This window comes from Pelodiscus sinensis, chromosome 1 (assembly GCF_049634645.1).
Source record: "Pelodiscus sinensis isolate JC-2024 chromosome 1, ASM4963464v1, whole genome shotgun sequence".
NCBI classification, from domain to species: Eukaryota; Metazoa; Chordata; order Testudines; family Trionychidae; genus Pelodiscus; species Pelodiscus sinensis.
Window position 1 is genome coordinate 44,454,887 of NC_134711.1, and position 20,835 is coordinate 44,475,721.

At 39.2% G+C, this 20,835-nt stretch overlaps 1 protein-coding gene across 16 annotated transcripts in view; it reads left to right on the forward strand.

Moving 5' to 3' along the window:
• The window catches only part of ANKRD7 (ankyrin repeat domain 7), a 177,643-nt gene that overhangs the window by 51,895 nt on the left and 104,913 nt on the right, over positions 1 to 20,835 (forward strand). For 13 of the 16 annotated variants that reach the window (XR_012903781.1, XR_012903785.1, XR_012903776.1 and 10 more), the window contains 4 exons: positions 1,794 to 2,048; positions 14,521 to 14,561; positions 17,749 to 18,795; positions 19,671 to 19,921. Coding sequence is in view for 12 of the 16 variants with exons in the window: in XM_075929155.1 (XP_075785270.1) it covers positions 1,794 to 2,048; positions 14,521 to 14,561; positions 17,749 to 18,795; positions 19,671 to 19,921 (1,594 nt within the window). In the remaining 4 variants the exon portion in view is untranslated. The remainder of the gene's footprint in view (positions 1 to 1,793; positions 2,049 to 14,520; positions 14,562 to 17,748; positions 18,796 to 19,670; positions 19,922 to 20,835) is intronic. The other 3 variants (XM_075929144.1, XM_075929152.1, XM_075929154.1) reach the window with 3 other exon arrangements.

Sequence of the window (20,835 nt, forward strand, 5' to 3'; positions counted from 1 at the left end):
TGCATTTTTTGTCAAACATTTTAAGAACATAATTCTAGTATTTATTTATAACTCCTCCTATACACCCTATACATTTACCACAGAATGATTTTTAGGGCCAGGTGTCATCAGTTTTTATATGATCCCTTACATGCCATATCTTTTAGAGACAAATTACAACAACATTTTGCGGCTATGTTTTCACTGCCGAGAAAAGTTGGAAAAAGATACACAAATTGCGAATGGAAATTTGCGTACCCTTTTCTACTTTTTTTTCCCCCGAAAGAGGCTTTCTAAAATTTGGCCCATCTACACAGGACCAAATTTTGAAAAATGCTTTTTTTTTCAGAACATCCCTTTTTCCTCTACTGAGAGAAATCCAGGGATGCCAAAAGAACATTTCTGCTTTTTCAGAAACTGTTCCGAAAAAGTAAATGCGTTCCTTGGATGAGGCAGAGCTTTTCTGGGATAGTTCTGGTATCCCAGAAAAGCTCTGCAGTCTAGACATAGCCTGTGAGATCTAGTGAGATTCTCAGGCTTGACAAAAGTTGCTGACATAGTAGTGAACCACTAATGGGCATTTGTGACATACCCCTGCCCTTTGTCAACATTTCTAATCTTATTCCTTATACTTGGTATCACTTAAACTAGGGCTGGGCAAGATGTGGCTCAGAGTCCAGATCCGACCCACCTAACACTTTGATCCAGTCCTCAGACTGCATCAGCTGTTTTCTATTTCTATCCTGCTGCCTGTGCCACCAAATTTCCAGGCAGTGGTTCAGGCAACAGGATCCTTCTTAAATGGCTCACAGCTCCAGGCTGCAGTGCTACCCTGACAGGAGCCAGAGCAACAAGCCCTTTAAATAGCTGCGGCTGCCCAACAATGCAGTACTGGCGGGGCCAGGAACTGTGTATTTAATTCAAAGCCTCAGGCCCCAGACAACTCTGAGGGAAGACTAGTCCCCGGTCCCACGCCTTCCACCCTAGACCCCATCCCTTCTGGAGCAGGAACTAGCCTGTGACCCATTAATTCACAAAGTGGCCTCCCTGCAAAAATTATTCCCACCCCTGACTTAAACCTGACTTCTTGTTAATATACTTTGGTTTTTGCCCTAAACCAACCAGCGTTTTCCTGAAGTGAAAGGTTCACACACTATGGACTCCACAGTATAAAGCTTTATACTACAAAGCCCACAGTGAAACTTGCTCCCTGGGAGCAGGATCTGCTGGCCCTGCTCCCAGGGAGCCAGCATGTAACCATAATGGAAAATAATAAGCTGGCGCTTATCAGTTAACTATTTAAATGGTAATACTTTTTGACCACCAAAAGAGTCACAGATATTACATTTCCATATTGCTTCCATAGATACTGATTTTCAAATCGTGTTTCTAGAATATGCAACTTTCAGCTTATAGTTAAATATCAATTTTCTATAGTATTTTTATTCAAATTAAGTAATCCTCTTCTCCTTCACTCTGTGACCTCTGCAAGAATCCCTCTGTGGGTTAGGAAGGAAATTTCAGGATAGAAAAAAAAATCTGTCCCCTTAATCATGAGAGAGCATAAAAAATAAATGTTTGTGGCTTGTTTAGATCCACGCAAATTGTGCTGTGTTAGAGTAGACATGCACAGATTGCCTTGGGATATGTCTAAGTAGCTTTGACACCATAGGGATAATTCTGACCACTACATCTGCATCTGAGGGTAGAAAGATGTAATCTGTTATGTGGTGATTATGCATGACTGAGTATGCTACTAGAACTTAGCATTAATGCCTGCATTTTTATTCTTTTAAATCTAATACTCATTGTAGATGCATCAGACTGGGATTCTACCAGCATTTCACTTAAAAATGTATGTGATACTAAAAGCCCCAAGGTCTTGACATTTGGGAATCCTTCATCTTTACTATCAACATTAACAGCGAAGAATGATGCAGCAGCCAAGGATTCTGAAGTTATTCCTCCAAGATCTGAAGAAATGTCAGAAGCCCAAACTGTGACTGCACCAGAAAATACCCATTTACACTCTCTCCAAAAACAACTCCTGCCAATATTAAAAAGCAAAGGTATTTGTTAATATTACCTGTTATAATTCTTTCCAGTTGTTTTTAGTTGCAATTACTGAGGAAGAACTTATTTGAAAACTGAAGTTTGGAGTGTGGAAGACCTTTATGATCCTTCTATCTTGTTCTTCTCCACACTCTCTATACTTTACTTTGGGAAGGAGTAGGGAAGTTCCTGCATCCCATTTTCAGGCATCTCACAGGTACAAAATCATATTTAAAGTCAATGGAACTTAGATTTTAGATGCTTTTGAAAATGTTTTTTAATCTCTCTACCTTTTTTATATTGTTTTTCCTTATGTCTTGTTTTTGCACCGCTATTCCTGCAATTTTCTGATAAACTGTTTCACACATTGATTTCTTTTTCATTGTCACTGAGTCTTTTGGCTTATATTTGAGTCTCAGTCTAAAAGTTGACACCAGCTCAAAAATAAATATATCTGATGAAAAGGTTGAACCATGGTGCAAGTCATTCGTAAATAAGAGGCTTTGGACATGGTTGTTTGCGGGGGCCATGTGCATCTCTGTGCACTACATGCTCCCGGCCTGTGGAAGCTACCTGGACTGTGCTTGCAATGCAGGCAGCACGCAGAGCACCCCTTCTCCCTCAAGGGGCCACAGCACAGAGACACGCATCTCTTCCTGCACCCCAGTCCCTTGCCCCAGGTCACACCCTTTTCCTTCACCTAACCTCCCTCCAAAACCCCACATCTCCTCCATTAATGTCATGGAAGAGTACAGCCATTGACCACTTAACAAATTCTTGTAGTGGCCCTCCCCATCAAAAATTATCGCCTGCCACTGTGTTTAGGGCTTATCTGCATGGGAGTTTAGGGAACAGCATGGTAGACTATGGATTTACAACATGCTAGCTGCTCTGTACTAAAACTCTGAAAATACCTTTGTACTAAATCACTGAAAATACCTTTGTGCACTTAAGCTTAGTTCATTTTAAAGTGTTCTAAGCTAAATTGCCTGAGAGCACTCTTAGGTCTCATCTGTATTATGAGTCAGGGCTGTGATACATGCACACATATTTGCACTAGCACTTTGAGCTAGCACAAGTATAAATAGTAGTGTAGCTGCAGTAGCATGGGCAGTGGCTGCACAGCTTAGCCAAGCCAACCATATATCAACTGATTTCAGGTGAAAGACTGCTTGTACCTGTGTTCCCTGAACTAATGTTTTATCCTCAATACTTGCGTATTTAGTCCTGATTATTGTAATCTGCAGCATCCCTGCTATGGATCACAGCTGGCCTCTTGATAGGCTCAGATAGTCGACCAGAGACCCTCAGGTGTTTTTATTTACAAGTTTGTGCTCCCACCAGAAACAGGTCTGGGTTCCTTGTGTATGAACCCAGGATAGAAGTGCTGTCTCCTTGCCTGTGCTCTCTCATTCTCTTCTGTCCCACCACATTAGCTTTCTTCTTTCCAACTTCTTACATAACCATAAGCTAATTGGGCTGGCAACTAGATCTTCTTCCCCAATTAAGCCAGGTTCTTTCCAGCCAGCTCAATTTTATTCATGTAAATTAGGCTAGTGTGGCAAGGGGCTGACTCTGCAGTCTTCTGCTCAACAATCACACACTGGCATCAAGGAGTACAACTCTCTCAGCATTTGATAGAGTGGAATTTCGTCTTTAATGTAATGGGCGTTTACATTAATCGCTATGAGGGTTAGAAATAAAGCTAAAAACTGGCTGATTGTAGGCCAATGAGAGGATTTGAATATGGGCCTGATATATCTACAGCAACCTAATGGAGAAGGTGCAACTTTATTTCCTGGTGGGGAATAAATGGGGTTATTCTTTGAGGCACTTGAGAGAATCCTGTAGTTGATAACATACCCGCCTAGAATACTTCTAAAGAATTTCTCCTGCTAGCAGTGACATTAGTAGTATCTTTCAAGTGGATGCTGAGATTTAGTATTCGTTCAGTCCTAGCAGTGCTTCAGGCTCAACAAAATGTGCTTCCTCAGTAACCTTACAAAGATTTATACCAATCAAAAAAAAAAAAAAAGGCTTCATCCTGTGGTTGCATCAGTTGCTTAGAACCATAGAACCGGAAGAGACCTCAGAAGGTCATCAAGTCCAGCCCCCTGCTCTAAGCAGGACCAATCCCAACTAAATCATGGCACATGGTGTGCAGGTAACAACAGCAGACCCATCACCATCCATCGATGCTGTCCTATTTGCAAGCTCCTTGGTCACTTGGTCGCTTAGGGAGAGGGAAGGAAGTCTAGGAGTGAACCTGGAGAGTATGGGTGGAGGGCGGTTTTTTGTTTGGTTGGGGCGAAGAGAGGGAATTCTTAGGAAGTCTCCCCCAGGCAGAACCTGGCTGACCCCAAGCCTCTCACATTGTCAGGCATATCTGCCCCTTCCCCCCCCCCCCACTAGCCATTCTGAACTTCTGTCAGTGACACCTCCCCAGAAGCCCTGTGTGCCTGCACTCTATCGTAACCTGGCTCTAAATTTCTACTCATGAGAGAATTCTGCTGCTCTGGGCATAGAATGTATTTTTCTGCATAAAGAAACATTTGACCTATGAAATGCTGCAGCCCACTAGAGGCCGCTATGGTGTCAGAACACCCGGCTGCTTCTTAGGCAAAATGTTTTTCATATAGGAAAGTATAAAATTATACAAGGAGAAGTCCTGTGGCATCATGAGCTTTCATGGGTAAAACCCACTTTATCAGATGAGTTATAGTGGAAATAACAGAATCATATAAAAGCATTTACCTGTCAATTGTCAGACTGGTATTAATGAATCTAAGTCAGGGGAGTCTGCCCTAGAGTAGCCTCTGTTCGCAGCTAGTCCAGGCTCTCTCTGGACAGAGACTGCTCCATGGGATGCCAGAGCAGCACTGAGAGTTCCCCTTGCAAACTGGCTCCCTCCTGCCCTACCACACTGCTGTCTCTGATACAGAGACAGTGCTGGGTAGCAGGGGGCACCCAAGGAGTGGGGCCGAGAGTGTTGGGTGCCAGCCCCACCCTCCAGAGACTATTGAATAATCGTGTAATCGCTAACATTTGATGTGGTTACACTATTATTCAGTTAATCAATATCTAACATCCAGAGCTTGTATAGATATGTGGACAGAGTTGGCAACTGGGTTTGTTGCAGTGATAGGTTCCTCAGTGAGTGTATCTGAGATGTGGTGTGTGGCAGCTGGTAAGTATTTGTTTCAGACTAGGGGATTGTCTGTAGGTGAGGATTGGCCTGTCTCCCAAAGTCTGAGAGTGTGAGATCATTTTCCATGATAGGTTATAGATTGTCAATGATGCCCTGGAGAGGTTTAAGCTGCGGCTGCAGGTGATGACCTGTGGTGTTCTGATATTTTCCTTGTTAGGCCTGCCTTCAAGTGAGTGACTTCTGGGTACTTGTCTAGCTCTGTCAATCTGTTTCCTTGCCTCCCCAGGTGGGTATTTAAGTTTTAAGAATGGCTGATAAAGATCTTGGAGGTGTTTGTCTCTGTCTTTGGGATTGGAGCAAATCCAGTTGTATCTTAGGGCTGGGCTGTAGACAATGGATTGTGTGATGTGTCCTGAAAGGAAGCTAGAGGCATGCAGATAATAATAGTGGCCCTATAGGGTGGTCTTTATGTGACCATCATTTATTTGTACTAGTGTCAAGGAAATGCATCTCTTGTGAGGACTGGTCCAGGCTGAGGTTGATAGTGGGGTGGAAATTGTTAAAATCTTTGTGGAGACCCTTGAAGAATTCATTCCTGTGGGTACATGTTAGGGATGTTAAATATCAGTTAATTTAATAGTTGCGTAACCTCACAAATTCTTATCCGTTAGTCGACTATTCTATAGTCCCTGGGGGCAGGGCCAGCAGCCAGTGTTCTCTGGCCCCACTCCGGAGGAGCCCCCTGCCTTTCTGTACTGCTGCCTCTGTATCAGAGGCAGCAGCACGGGGTGGCGGGAGCTGGTCTGCAAGGGAAGCCACTTTAAAAAAAGCACCCCTTACAGGACCTGGCGTGAGCTGGAGCTGAGCTGGGCTCCTAATACACTTTAAATGCAGAGCTGCAGTGAGGATAGGTTCTGGACCTGGCATGAGCCAGGATTGAGCTGGGCTGCTGGCCAGCCTGCTAAAAAATATACTGGCAAAGGGGGAAAGGGAAATGAGTGTAGTCTGTAGCATTAACTTATAAGCTTTTGCTTATCAGTTAATTGACTACACTGTTGCATCCCTAGAACATATGATGAAGATGTCAGCGATGTAGCATATGTAGAGGAAAAGGACAAGGGGACAGGAGCTGAGGAAATGTTCTAGGTCAGCCATAAAAATGTTGGCATATTGTGTGGCCATTCGGGTACCCATAGCTGTGCTACTTACTTGAAAGTATAAATTGTCAACAAATTGAAAATAGTGATGGCATATGTCACATTGGAGGATGTGCAGTTGCATGAATTGCTGCATGTCCACAGACACTTAGAATTCCCTAAGGAGTAATTGGTGGTTCACCTCCTCAAATGAGGTATAGCACCACCAAAGCACTAATGGCACAGAGTGAATATGAGAAGGGCTCTGGAATTGCCTTACTTTACCCCTGCTCAACTATTCAAATAGAGACAACTTTGGATTCAAGTTTCTAGTTGTAACTGCTTTAATTGGTCAGGTACAAGATTTGATGAGAAACTGCAAATGAATTTATCTTTTCAGGCTCAGTGATCAATTCTTCTTATATCAGGTTTTCAGCAAGAATAGCAAGATGATTTCTCTTTAAAGGGGAACTCAATCACTATCTATGGTATGAGTAGATCCAGTCAAGATTGTTTCCATAAGGGATGAGATACTATTTTAATGAGAATTTATCCTGGCAATATTGTTTTTCCATTCCTTCATCTCTATCCCAAGGTGAGTCATTCACCATAATTTATTTGACACAAGGCATTTTTTTTCTTTTAATCAGGAGCAAAAAGCATTTAAACCAACCTAGCTTTTTCACACCATTTCTGTGAGCACTGCCATTACTAAAACAACCAAATATAAATATTTGTCTAATATTGTATTGTATTATTACTGTGACTGGGCAAGCCTGCAGTCAGTTTGTGAACATGGTTCTCATTGATCCAGAGTAGCTTTGATTGCCAACCTTAATACTGTAATAGAAGATACTTTCAAAGAAGTCATGTGGTTGTTTCTGAACACTTTTGCTAAGTACTGTTGCTTAGATCAGTGGTTCTCAACCATTTGTATATGTTCCCCTGGGGGTATTTAGTGGTTTTCCATGGGCTACATCAACTCATCTAGTTATCTGCCTAGTTTTACAATAGGCTACATAAAAACATGAAAGAAGACAGTACAAATTAAAATGTCTTACAGTTACTTTATGTTGCTCTATATACTAAATACTGAAAAGTAATTACTGTACAATAGTTATATTCCAGTTGATTTTTAATACTAGAACTGGAAGAGATCATCAAGTCCAGGCCCCTGCCCTCATGGCAGGATCAAGCACTGTCTAGATCATCCGTGATAGTGGTCTATCCAGCCTGCTCTTAAACATCTCCAGAAATGGAGATTCCACAATTTATTTCAGTCTTTAACTACCCTGACAGTTAGGAAGTTTTCCTTAATGTCTAACCTAAACCTACCTTGCTGCAATTTTAGCCCATTGCTGCTTGTCCTATCATCAGAGGCCAAGGAGAACAATTTTTCTCCCTCCTCCTTGTGATACCCTTTTAGATATTTGAACACTGCTATCATGTCCCTCTCAGTCTTCTCTTTTCTAAACTAAACAAGCCCAGTTCTTTCAGTCTTCCCTCATAGGTCATGTTTTCTAAACCTTTTACCATTTTTGTTGCTTTTCTCTGGATCTTCTCCAATTTCTCCACATCTTTCTTGAAATGTGTTGCCCAGAACTGGACACAATACTCCAACCAAAGCCTAATCAGTACAGAGTAGAGTGGAAGAATGACTTCTTGTGTTTTGCTCACAATGCTCCCGTTAATGCATCGTAGAATCATGTTGTTGTTTTTGTTTTTGTTTGTTTGTTTGTTTTTTCCAACAGTGTGGTCCATTATGACCCCTAGTTCCCTTTCTGCAGTACTCCTTCCCTAGATAGTCACTTCCCATTCTGTGTGTGTGAAACTGATTGTTCCTTCCTAAGTGGCGTACTTTCCATTTGTCCTTATTAAACTTCATCCTATTACCTCAGACCAGTCCTCTAGTTTATCCAGATCATTTTGAATTATGACCCTAAAGCACTTGCAACCCTTCCCAGCATGGTATCATCTGCAAACTTAATAAACGTACTCTCTATGCTATCATCTAAATTGTTGATGAAGTTATTGAACAGAATTTGTCCCAAACAGACTCCTTCCAGCATGGTTGTGAACTATTAATAACTACTCTCTATGAACGGCTATCCAACCATTTATGCACCCATCTTACAGTAGCTCCATCTCAGTTGTATTTCTGTAATTTATTGATAAGTTTTTTTTCCACCGAATGGAATGGAATCAAGAGTACTGTAATGTATATCCACACGCAAGGGGCTGATTTGTGGTTCCCAGTTTAATTTTCATATGTCGTGAGTTTTAAATACAGGCAGTCCCCGAGTTACGTGGATCTGACTTATGTCGGATCCCTACTTACAAACGGGGCTTTTCTCTCTGCAGAGGACGCAGGCGGCGGGACCGCAGCGCGTCTGGGCAGTCTTGCCGCCTGCGTCCTCCGCGGCGAGAAAAGCTGCTGCGCGTCTCCCTGGTCTGCTGGGGAAGGGAGGGGGGGCCAGCAGACCAGGGAGACGCGGAGCAAAGCCATGGAGAATGCGGGCGGAACGCGGCGCATCTCGGCGGTCCTGCCTCCTGCGTCTCCCTGGTCTGCTGGGGGGGGGCGCAGCTAGTGCGCCCCCCCCCCAGCAGACCAGGCTTTTCTCGCCGCGGAGTACGCGGGCGGCAGGACCGCCGAGACGCGCCGCGGTCCTGCCACCCGCATCCTCCGCGTCGAGAAAAGCCACTCCACGTCTCCCTGGTCTGCTGGGGGAGCCCCTCCCCAGCAGACCAGGGAGACGCGGAGCAAAGCCGCGGAGGACGCGGGCGGCAGGACCGCGGCGCGTTTCGGCGGTCCCGCCACCCGCGTCTCCCTGGTCTGCTGGGGGGGACGCCGCTAGGCTTTTCTTGCCGCTGGTCAGTTTCAGCAGTGGCTGAATCAGGATGCCTGGGGTAGAGCAGCTGGGGGGCTGCCGGGTTGGTCCCATGGCGCCAAGGTGCGGCGCTACTGGACCAACCCAGCAGCACCCCAGCTGCTCTGCCCCGGCGTCCCTAAGTCAGCCGCTGCTGAAACTGACCAGCGGCTGACTACAGGAAGCCCGGGGAAAAGCAGCTCTGCCTCGGGCTTCCTGTAGTCAGCTGCTGGTCAGTTTCAGCAGCGGCTGAATCGGGGACACCTGGGGTACAATATGTACCAGTTCCGACTTACATACAAATTCAACTTAAGAACAAACCTACAGTCCCTATCTTGTACATAACCCGGGGACTGCCTGTACCTAACTGTACTGTGTTAATATTTGTCATATTATTTCCTTGGAATGTAGGCATTGCAAATCTGCTGATGGGACTCTCTAGTCTAGTCCAGCATTCTGGCTACAAAAGTGGCAAATACAAGATGTGTCATAGGATGGGGTGTGAGTGTGCTCGCACATGTCCACAAGAAATTACAGTGGACAGTTATCTCCAGACAGGGAATGTTTCTTCTTCACTCCTATCAGTTTGTAGCTGGCTTATGACCTGAAACATGAGTGGGTTTTAATCTGTTTTTTTATCCTACCTATGGTATTTTAGATGTTTTTATTATCAATAAGCCTTCATCCTTTTAAAAATCTTACAAACTTTTGACCTCACTGATATTTAATGGCAATGAGTTCCACAGATGAATTGGGTAAAAAAAGTTTCCTTTTATCAATTTTTTGGTCATGTTTTGTCTATTTGCTCATCAATTCCCGCTTTGTACACCTGATATCTAGCTTACATTTTACCTATCCTTATTTCATTTTCTGCTCTATTAACTTGGGATGAGTTTCCAGTTTCTGAAGGAAGCCCATTTGGCTTAAGTAACATCTGCTTTAAAGATAAAAAAGGAAAAGGAAATTACCCAGTTTTATATCGAAGAAGTACCAGTCAGTCAAGGGTAACCGGGGCATACCAATATTTCTAATAAATATGCACTTGTACATCAGTCAGCCAAAGGGCAATTAATTTGTTAGTCTTGCATGGATTATCTTGTGTAAGAATATTACATGTATCTTTGAAAGTGCAAAGTTTAAGAAATCCTAAGGATAGCATAAAGGCCAGCTTTGCAAGCCACTTGATTCTTTTTGGTAACTCTTCTGGGGACAAATAGACACTTTGAGCAGGTGGGGGAGGAGGGTATGGATGCAGAATAAGGCAGCCAAAATAGATGTCATATTTAAATTCCAGGGGGGAAAAAAAGAATTAGCATGTACTTGCTTTACACTGTATTTCTTTAAAGAAAATTCAAAGGCTATTGTTTGCCAGGCTGAAACAATTATTCTGAAATATGAGTCACTCCCTTATTGTTTTGGTCTATACTTGATTTTATTTCAACAAAACAAGTTATGTATCATAAAAATAATTAAACAGTACCTTAAATGTATATTTAAAATTATTATATGAGGAAATTACAACAATTTTACACATCAAATTATTGTATTATATTCAAACAAGACCTGAAAAAATATTATACAAAATATCTAAAATATAATCAATAATAAATAAATATGACTTTCCGATAGAAGTACATTGGTAGCCCTGAAAGCTATCAGTTTCTGTTAGTGTGGCCCTCAATAGACTTCGAGTTTGACATGCCTGCTTTAAAGATCTTTTCTTTTTGGGTTGTCTCTTAGGGTACGTCTAGACTACATGCGTCTGTCGCCAGAGGCATGTAGATTAGGCTACCAGACATAGTAAAATGAAGCGGCGATTTAAATAATTGCCGCTTCATTTAAATTTACATGGCTGCCGTGCTGAGCCGACAAACAGCTGATCAGGAGGCTTACCTGGGTGGTCGACAAATACCTTTGATGTCAACACCCGCGCGTCCAGACTATCGCGCTGAGCCGACAAACAGCTGATCAGCTGTTTGTCGGCTCAGCGCGGCAGCCATGTCAATTTAAATGAAGCGGCGATTATTTAAATCGCCGCTTCATTTTACTGTGTCTGGTAGCCTAATCTACATGCCTCTGGCGACAGAGGCATGTAGTCTAGACGTACCCTTACTTGAATTGGCCAATTTTGTGAAGTTCTTAGGAACACTGGAATTGCTATTTGTACTTTTCCATTTGTACTTTTTAGTTCTTTTTCTAATGAAGGATTGGTAACCAATAAAACATGTTGATTTTTCAGCTAAATTAGTCTTTTAGGGCATGTCTACATAGCAGGGCTAAATTCGAAATAAACTACGCAACTTGAGCTATGCTAATTGCATAGCTTAAGTCGAAACAGTTTATTTTGACTTTTGACACTGTCTACACAGCAGTTATTTCTAAATAGAGCACTCTTCCCCTGACTTCCCTCACTCCTCATGAACTGACATTATTCCGAATTAACACTGCTGTGTAGATCCAGGCTATGTCTAGACTACATTCCTCTTCTGAAAGAGGAATGTAAATGAGCTCGATCAAAAGTGCAAATGAAGTGGAGATTAAAATATCCCGTGCTTCATTAGCATATTCGTGTCCAATCGGCGTTTCGGAAAAGGATTTTTTGAAAGTGAAACCACAGTCTAGACGGGGTTCTTTTTGGGGAAAAAAACCCTTTTTTGAAAGAACCCATAGTCCTTTATTTGAATGGGAATTAGAATTCAGTTAAAAATAATTATCTTCGGTGTGCTGGGTAGCTAAAGAAAAAAACCTGTGTCAAAACATTTTGCATTTAAAACATCATCGGACAAATAGCATTATCTTTACTTTGTTAATTTAACTGATTGTTCCTGGTCACCAGTATCCTTCAAGAGTTTAGTACTAATAAATCTTTTCCTTTCTTGCTTAATGTTTGTTCATACAATGGAAGAAACCAAGCTTTCCTGTTTTTTTTCCCACTCCCAGTGTCTTCATAACATTAAAGGGGCTAATTGTCCAAATTAATTATTTGAATAGTCCAACATGAAGAAAATATTTGCTCTGCCCCATCTATCAGAAACTAGGTTGGCACTTCAGCAAACTCTTGTTCCATGTGCTCGGCCAGTTCCATAGTTTAGCTTTCTTTAAAAATCTTCAGAAAAGAACATACTGCTTAATATTTTTAATGTATATTATTTTAATAAATTAGTAAATTTAGGCCTTGTTATACATTGACAAAATACATAAATAGATGTATTTTAAAAATAAATATTTATTTAATTTAAACAATTTTATTTGAAAAAAAAAACTATTTTTTTATTTTAATTTTTTTTTAAGTTTGCTTTGTCTATAACATGTCTGTAGGAATATTTTCTTATTTACTCCAGACATCCTAATTGTGGAATTCAGATTTTTAATAATACATTTTTTTTAAATAGAATGGCAAATTCCTCTCCTCTGCCTTTCCTCTGCTCCCATATTTTCATATGAATTTTTACTTTAAATAACCTTCATTTTATTATTACAATTCTATGCAGGTATACATGACTGCACACATGCATTTGTATCATAAAAAGATCATAAAAATTGCTAAGTTAGATAACGCCAGAACTAAGGTTTCCCTGGTAACCCTAATTTGGATTCCTGTGCATATGCATTATAATACATTCTGGAATTATGTGATGATGTACTATTTTTTTCATACAATCTCAGCCTCATTTATGGCACACAGGGATTGGTGTTCCCTTAGTGAGCAGCTATTCAATATTTTGTTTTCTCACTATTGATTGTTTGGCCCTAGGTATTAATTATTGTGCACTATTCAAATTATGCTCTGAAGACAGAATTATTAATTGCCTCATAGGCTTTTCTATGGCTCTCATCATTATAATTGTTTGTGAAACACTCATTATTAATGGATCTTCATGACACTCCTGTGAGGTGAGAAGGTAGTAGTATCCCTATTTTACAGATCGGGAACTGAGATACAGAGAAATTAAGGTCAAAAGTATCCACTAACCTTTGGGTGCACAATTTGAAATACGTAGACCTGATTTTTCAGATTATTTCAGTTGCAGCTGTGAAGGCACATCACTCAACTATATTAGGCATGAGACTATTTTTCTCTTTCTGCAATCCCCTGCTTCATCATTTATTAGTTTTGAAGGGTTAGATTTTTGTTGATTTAACTTCAGTTTCACCATGCACATGCAAACCAGTGAAAAAGTATTTCCAGCTATGAAAATCAAAATCTACGGCTAGGATAACTAAGTAAAATGCTGATTGAGAATGTATTAGAATTTGTTCTAAAGATATTTGCTTTATATATTTTGACATATGATGTTGGCAGCTTATTTTTTTAATTATTATAAAGCTTTAACTTTTTGAATCTCTATTGGTCATTTAATAATTATTGTTTGACTCCCTCCCTCCCCCCAATAATTTCTTCCAACCGTGGAAAATTTAAATCAATAAAATTGGAAGAGATATTTAAACCAGTATTCCCTGTAAGCTGAGTGCTTGGATGGCTTCCCAGGAGAGATTCAGGTGCTGTTCAGCTGATTAGAAGAGTGCCCAGCAACATATGTGTCTACTGGTGGTACACATCTGCACATGCCTCAGTGCATATAATAAAATTTATTCCACATATGAATGGGGAAAAATTGAAGGCAACATTATTTACAATCCAAAATTTTGTCGTTATAAAAATGTAAATAAATAATTAAAAATGTTTAAAGATCGATATTGATGTTATTTATTGAAAATATAAAAAATCAGTTCTTTGAGCCTATACCCAATTTCCACAACAAATGAGGTAGGGATCCTGCAAACATCTTCCATTATTATGCAGCCTTGATTGATTCTATTCTGTGCACTGAATGAGGCAGGCATCCTTTGGGAAAATGTGATTTTGTAATTAGATTGTGTCATAATGCATGTATGCAGTAGGGCAGAAGTAAAGTGGCATGAACACTATAACTGAGAAATGATACACATAATTATCTATTTCCAAGAGAGGTAGGAGTGGTATATCTCTTATTCTAATGATATATATATATATATATATAAAAAATACACACAAAAAGGAAATTAATTAGAAGAGAAGATTCAAAACTAAACTATTTCTATCTTAAATCTGTGCTTTTGTGACCGTTTCTGCTTCAGAATTGCATAACTTTTTGAGAATCTTCAGTTTTCTACTGATGTTAAAACTTCATTGTGATTTAATGTGTCAATAGTAGCTGTAAGAATTGACCTTTTGCAAAGCAATATAGGCGGAAAGTAAATGTTATAGGCTAATGTCTTTAAGTTAAAATCACAAACTTTTAATTTAATTATAATATAGATTAATTACATGAACCACTTTTTAATATTTCATCACCAGGTGAAGAACAAGAAGATGCAAATGAAAAGTGCAAGAAGCAGGTGTGTAAAACAAAATTTATTTTAATTTAGGTAAGGCTGTCTTGAAAATTGTGTAATGTTAATGTTGTACCAAATAAAATTGACATTTCACGTGCTTAATGACAGGATAGTAAATGTCAACAAAACCCTTCCTAAGTACTTTTTAAAAACTATAAACGAACTTTAGAGCCCATGAATCAGTTCAGCCTTGTAGACTAAAATCATTTATTTGGTAAGGCTATTAGTGCCACTTTTTATGAAGGGTGCCCAGCATTTCCCAATGAAAGAACCTGTTCTCACATGCTCATAACTTTGCTATATTTTAACCATTGGGGATGAGATTGTCCTTGCTGGATGTGTGCCACAGACTGACTTTTTTTTTTAATTTTATTTTAGCTAGAATGGTTCTGATAGCAAGGCTAGGAAGAAAAACTTTGGCACGTGTTAAAAAATTTCTGACAACCCTTTCTTTAAAAAGTTCTGTGCTCTGAAAAAGGAACTTAAATTTGTGGGGAGGAAGGAGAAGTTCCTTTTGCTGTCCCTGTAAAAATCTGAGCAGGACTTACTTTACAAATCCAGTTCTGGTCTGCTGCAGTCTATTCTTGGTCTGGGTACCCAAACTGAGGGCTGAAAGACTGTGCTCTTAAGCCCATTCACCACTCATCCTGTTTCTTCCCTCTCCCTTCCCTTTGGGCCTGGGCATTGCGGAGGAGGAAACTGCCTGATCAGAATGCAGAGAATACAAGAACTGAACCTATGGGTGGTGGAGTAGTAGATTGGGACAAGAAGCCTGAACAGATGGGGGAGAGACTGCGATTTGTGGCTGAAGGGGTTGAAAACTGGAAATGGGAGAGAGGGACTTGTAGCTAATAGATGGCAGGAAAACTGAGATAAGATGAAGAGCCAAGGGGTCACTGGGACTGGTGAACCCACGGATTGAGAGAAATGGCATAATAGGGGAGAGGAGTCAGATTGTGTGAGAAGAACTGGGATTGGCTGGTCAAAGAGACTGATACAAGGAGCTGCTGTGTGTCTGTCAGATTGGACTAGGAGCCTTGGAAGGAAAATCGGGTCTAAGGGACAGGGGAGAGGAGAGGTAACTATAGGCAGATTTGCAGGAAATAGATTGGAAGAGGAGCCAAGAAAAGAATTGGGATCAGTAGACTGGGCTAAAGACTCTGGGGATTTGGGGAGTGAGACTAGAACTGGTTGAACAAGAACACTGGGACTGAGAAAAGATGCCTGAAGAATAGAGACTGGACCTGGAACAAGGAGCAAAGGGTAGGTAAAAGATGGTCTGGGGCATCCTGGAAAAGATGGTGCAGAAAAGTCTCACTTGGGGTAACTGTGTACATTTAGTAGCGCACACTGCCAGTGGAGGCTAGAATGGAACTCAAGATACTGAGTGGCACCATTCTTCAGCAAATATTTGTGAAACCCATTGGCCAAAACATATATGGTAAGAGAGAAAAAATTAAAAGAGATCATAGAAATTAGGGGCCAAGTTCTGCCTGCTTTACTATGTGTGTAATCCTGTTAGATTCATTAAGAGAGCTCTCTTTTCAGCCTGCCTATTCAAATTGCACAAGATTTTACTTTGATCTTACTTTCCAACTACTTTTTGTTGATGAAACATAGGTACTCAATATAAACAATTTTAAACACCTGTACCTGGAGGAAAACACCTGTTCAACAATGGTGCAGTAATAATTACTATATTCATTTAACCAGGTGATGGCAGTCAAAACACAAGTTTATTGTTATAGTAGAAATAAAGCCAAAAACAAATATTGCACATAAATTAAGGCCTGTGCATTTTGCATGGCTTGGAAATCTTGTGGCAGTGTTTAAGCCCTTTGGGTGTATTGTCATTCATTTAAATAATTTTTACAACTTTAAAATCCAAGGTATATTAAATTACAAATGAGGAGGATATAGACATATCCTTGGAGCAGAACCAACCTCCACAACGTGGTGTTTTTAGCAAGTAACTAGAAATATATAAGTCGTTCTTTGTTAAAAGCTGTGGGAGGAAACTTCTTATAAAGAAAAATCCACAATGATTCCCTAACAGGGATTATTTCATAACGGGAGTTGGAGTTTGCTACATCGCCACAGGAAATTTGCCCCACAAACGTAGAGGAATTCAGGGGATCTGAGAGAGAGAACAGGCCATCCATGCAGGTGCATGTCACTGTGACCGCATCACATCTTTGGATCTGTTATTATGAACTCATTTTGGTGTGACAGATCCTGGAATTCAAGATGAGGAGAAATAGTTAGCACAGTCTGTGGCAGTACAAACTTTTTCATGCGAATTCTATGATGAAATTTTCTTTAATTGCAAATAATTGAAAGGAGACATTGAGCCAGAATGTTTTCCCTAAGGAAATAACTTGAGTGCCAGCCTGTCTCTTGTTGTCCTGACTTCTTGTCCTCAGTCTCCTACAGTGCAGTCTCTGGACCATTGAGAGAGGGGACTAAGTAGAAAGCCCTTCGAGGTTGCATCTACATAGCACCCTAAACTCTAAATAAGATACGCAATTTGCACTATGCAAATTGTGTATCTTATTTCGAATCAATTTCAGTATAGCTTATTTTGAAATTTGGCATGTCTACACAGTGCCAGATTTCAAAATAACGTGCTATTTCGAGTTATCCCTTAACCCTCATGGAACGAGGGTTACCAGGAAGCTGAAATAGCGTGCCCGTTATTTAAAAAAATATTTTGAAAAAAGTGTAGGCCTGTGTATGTGTGGGTAGCTATTTCAGGATACCTCTGGTATCCTGAAATAACCGTGCAATGTAGACGTACCCCTAAAGATCATGGGGAAAAGGGGAGAGATTCTTTCCCCACCTAGGTCTCAGAGACACAATTTGTCTTCTGAAATGGATATATTTGAAATTACAGAAAGTAGATGGTTGAAAATTTAAAATGGTTAAGAAATCATATTGCTCAGATAAATTCAATCCAGCCAAAATAAGACTCAACAAAATAAAAATTAAGACTTATTTTATATAAACAACATTAAGTAAACCTTTTTAATATTCAGGGATTTTTTACAAGATTTGGTTACAGACCAGTTATTTTCAAGATGTTTTTGGACAGATTTGTGATACTGGGCAAGTTTGCAAGATAAGCTTATTAAACTAATTGTAACTGCTGTTTTTTTGCTAATTTTTCTTTCTCCATACCTGCCTTCTTAAGGATAAACAGATATTAGATGCAGCCAACTTGACAGAAAAAAACTCTGATAATCAGATTGACAAAAGAGAAATTTCATTTCCACACCCGAAAATGAAATCTGAGGTACTAAAACAAAATGAGGAATCACATGTTGATGACACACAATTAAATCCAAAATGTTGGGAAGAAAGATATGAAAGAATGTGGGTTGAAAATGAGAAAAGGGAATTGAAAACAAATTTTAAAAATATTACAGCAGAGCTAAAGCAAATGTTTGGTGAAATTAATGTTATTGAGAAAATGACATGCATGGAAGGGACATTACAAGATGGCTTCAGTGAAGAAGAGTGCATACGTGAAGCACCAAATAATTTGACAAAACCCATCAGTAATATACAAGGAAGAGGTGAATTTATGGACCTAAAATCTGTGCTTGAACAGGAATCCAGCAATGAAAACCGAATTTCTTATGCTTTAAGTTCCAGTTCTCATGAGCAATCCAATCAATATATTATGAGGCCATGTGAAAATTATAACAAACTATGTACTGAACATATATGGAATATAAATGAAGAGGGTTTTACTAACCATGCAGAAAGTACAAAATTAGCTGTAAATAAAGAGAGGAAAGACCAAATAGCTGCTGTGGAAATAGAAGAAAATGTGGATGGAAATATTTTAAATGTAGAGACTAGTCCTGGTTATACACTAAAACAGAGTTTGAAAGAAAACATTTTGTACAAGAAACCTAATATTCCAGATTCTGTAAGGCCTGTTTCTACAGATGATAAAAACACATTTCTTGCTACAGCAAAAAACAAATTTGAGAGAGACTCACTCTATTTTAAGAATGATACTCCCAGAGACTGCTTTGTTGGCAATACTAAAACTAGTAATACTGAAATTGAAAGTAATTTAGAAATCTCTCGACAATCTCATGATGATACTTTGAAAAGACAGTTGGATGAAGAACTGGAACAAGATATGGAAAGATTTAAGAATGAGGTAGGAATGCTGCAGATAGTATTCCTGAATTTGGAGAAAGAGAAAGTACAACTACAAAAAGAGGTAGAGGTTCACCTGCTGCTGCTTCATTTTCACTGGTCTTTCCTCCGCATCAACCATCCTGTTCACTTCAGCTATTCATCATTACAGAAGGGCTTCTTGTGCTTATTGGCGTTTTGTGCAGTGCAAATATATTTCTTCTCTCTTAAGAGGGGCAAGTGGAGAGAATCTTCATTTCCTCCATTATGTGTTTAGAAAGTTTAAGAAATCTAAAATTTAGTTATTCTTAATTGTAGTTTAAAATTCAAACATAAAGGACCATATTCAATTCTAGTGTAAATAGTTGCCACACCATTAACGTCAAAGAAAAGGCACACATTTACATTGGTTCTCACTTTTGAACCAAAGAATGAAAATAGCTTCTGAACAGGGTATTGACTCTTCTTTGCATTTGCTCTTCATATATACATCTTTCATAACCCTTTACTGAAACACTTCAGTTTGCTGTGAAACAATTCTCTGATTTAGGTGTTTTTCATTAAACAATAATTGTCTTAACACATTTCTGTTAATTACATTTATGTCTACATAACAAACACTATTCCTTCCTTCTAACTTCCTGTCATTAATCTGGTTATGGTCTTCATTGATTCATGTTATGAGATGTAAATAGTGTTTGTTTTAAAAGTTACGCTTTTATTAAAACTTTTTAATTATGAGTGAATTCATCTTTTTTCCCCCTAACGGTGACAGTATTCCCATTCACTTGCTATCCTGTGTAGTAGTATATTAGTAAATATAGTTCTTTAAAATTAAAAACTCCTTTTAATTCTTTATGTGAATCATAGGAGCACAATTTAGTGTACATCCTGAATTTCTCTTTAATAATTCAAGAAAATAATGACAAAAATGTTAAGCATTAAACTTTTATACTCTAGGTAGAAGAGGAAAAGAGAAAGCAAAAATGTGGTGAAATGTTGGCAACAGAGAAAAAAGAAGATACTTATAAGTCAAATATGCAAAATTTGGCTGGAAATGGTATTGATCAGCAAATGAAAGAGAAGCTTACTATACAGGAGAATCAATATTCTATAGGAGAAAGTGGAGAAACCACAAAAAAAGAAAACCCCATAAAGAACAGTGTTTCCTCCAAGGAAAGAACAAAGTTAATTCAAATACCTTTGAAGGGGTAAGATGATAAAAATAAGCATTAAGCTTCATTTTTTTTGCATATAAACTTAATTATCTTAAATATTTTTTATTCTGTAGCTTAATGAAATAGTCTTCCATCTGTGGAAACACGGTACACATGTCTTGGCTTACAAATGACACTAAATTTGTTTTCCTTCCTAAAATATTTAAGGACATAATAATTTGAGCCCTGCCCATTGAATAAATGAACACATTGACCAAGAATTTAAAAAATGGTTGCCAAAAGTTCGATGCTTAATATAATGTTAATACCCTAAATTAGCTGCTTGATCTTTTTAAATGATGAACCACCTAAAAATTCTTATTGACTTCATTATCAATATTCATTGTGTTTCAGTGTTTTATAGTTGGTTTATAATAACCCCCTTGAACTCTCTTACAGATGTAATGGGTTCAATCCTGCAACATGCTGAGCACTCAGGCTTTAAATAGTCTCAATAGCACTTCAGTGGGACTACTCACTTGCCTTACTTTGCTGGAAAAGACTCAGCAGCTTGTAGGCTCAAACTCCACAATATACTCTTATTTACTGTTTGGGAAATTCCAAGAACAACTTATCTTCAATTTGATAAACTTGCTAATACATTTTTGTACAGGAAAGGAATAATGATGCAATTCTTTACACAGCCATTAATGGGACTCTAGCTAAAATTAAGTTGAAATAGATGTCTAAAAGAGTTGCCAATTTCCATCTATTTATATAAAAGAAATTCACCAAAGGCTCTTACGTAAATTAAGTTGTCATGGGATAAGAGGGAAGATCCTTTCATGGGCTGAGAACTGGTTAAAAGACAGAAAACAAAGGGTAGGAATAAATGGTAAATTTCAGAATGGAGAGGTGTAATTAGTGGTGTTCCCCAAGGGTCAGTCCTAGGACCAGTCCTATTCAAC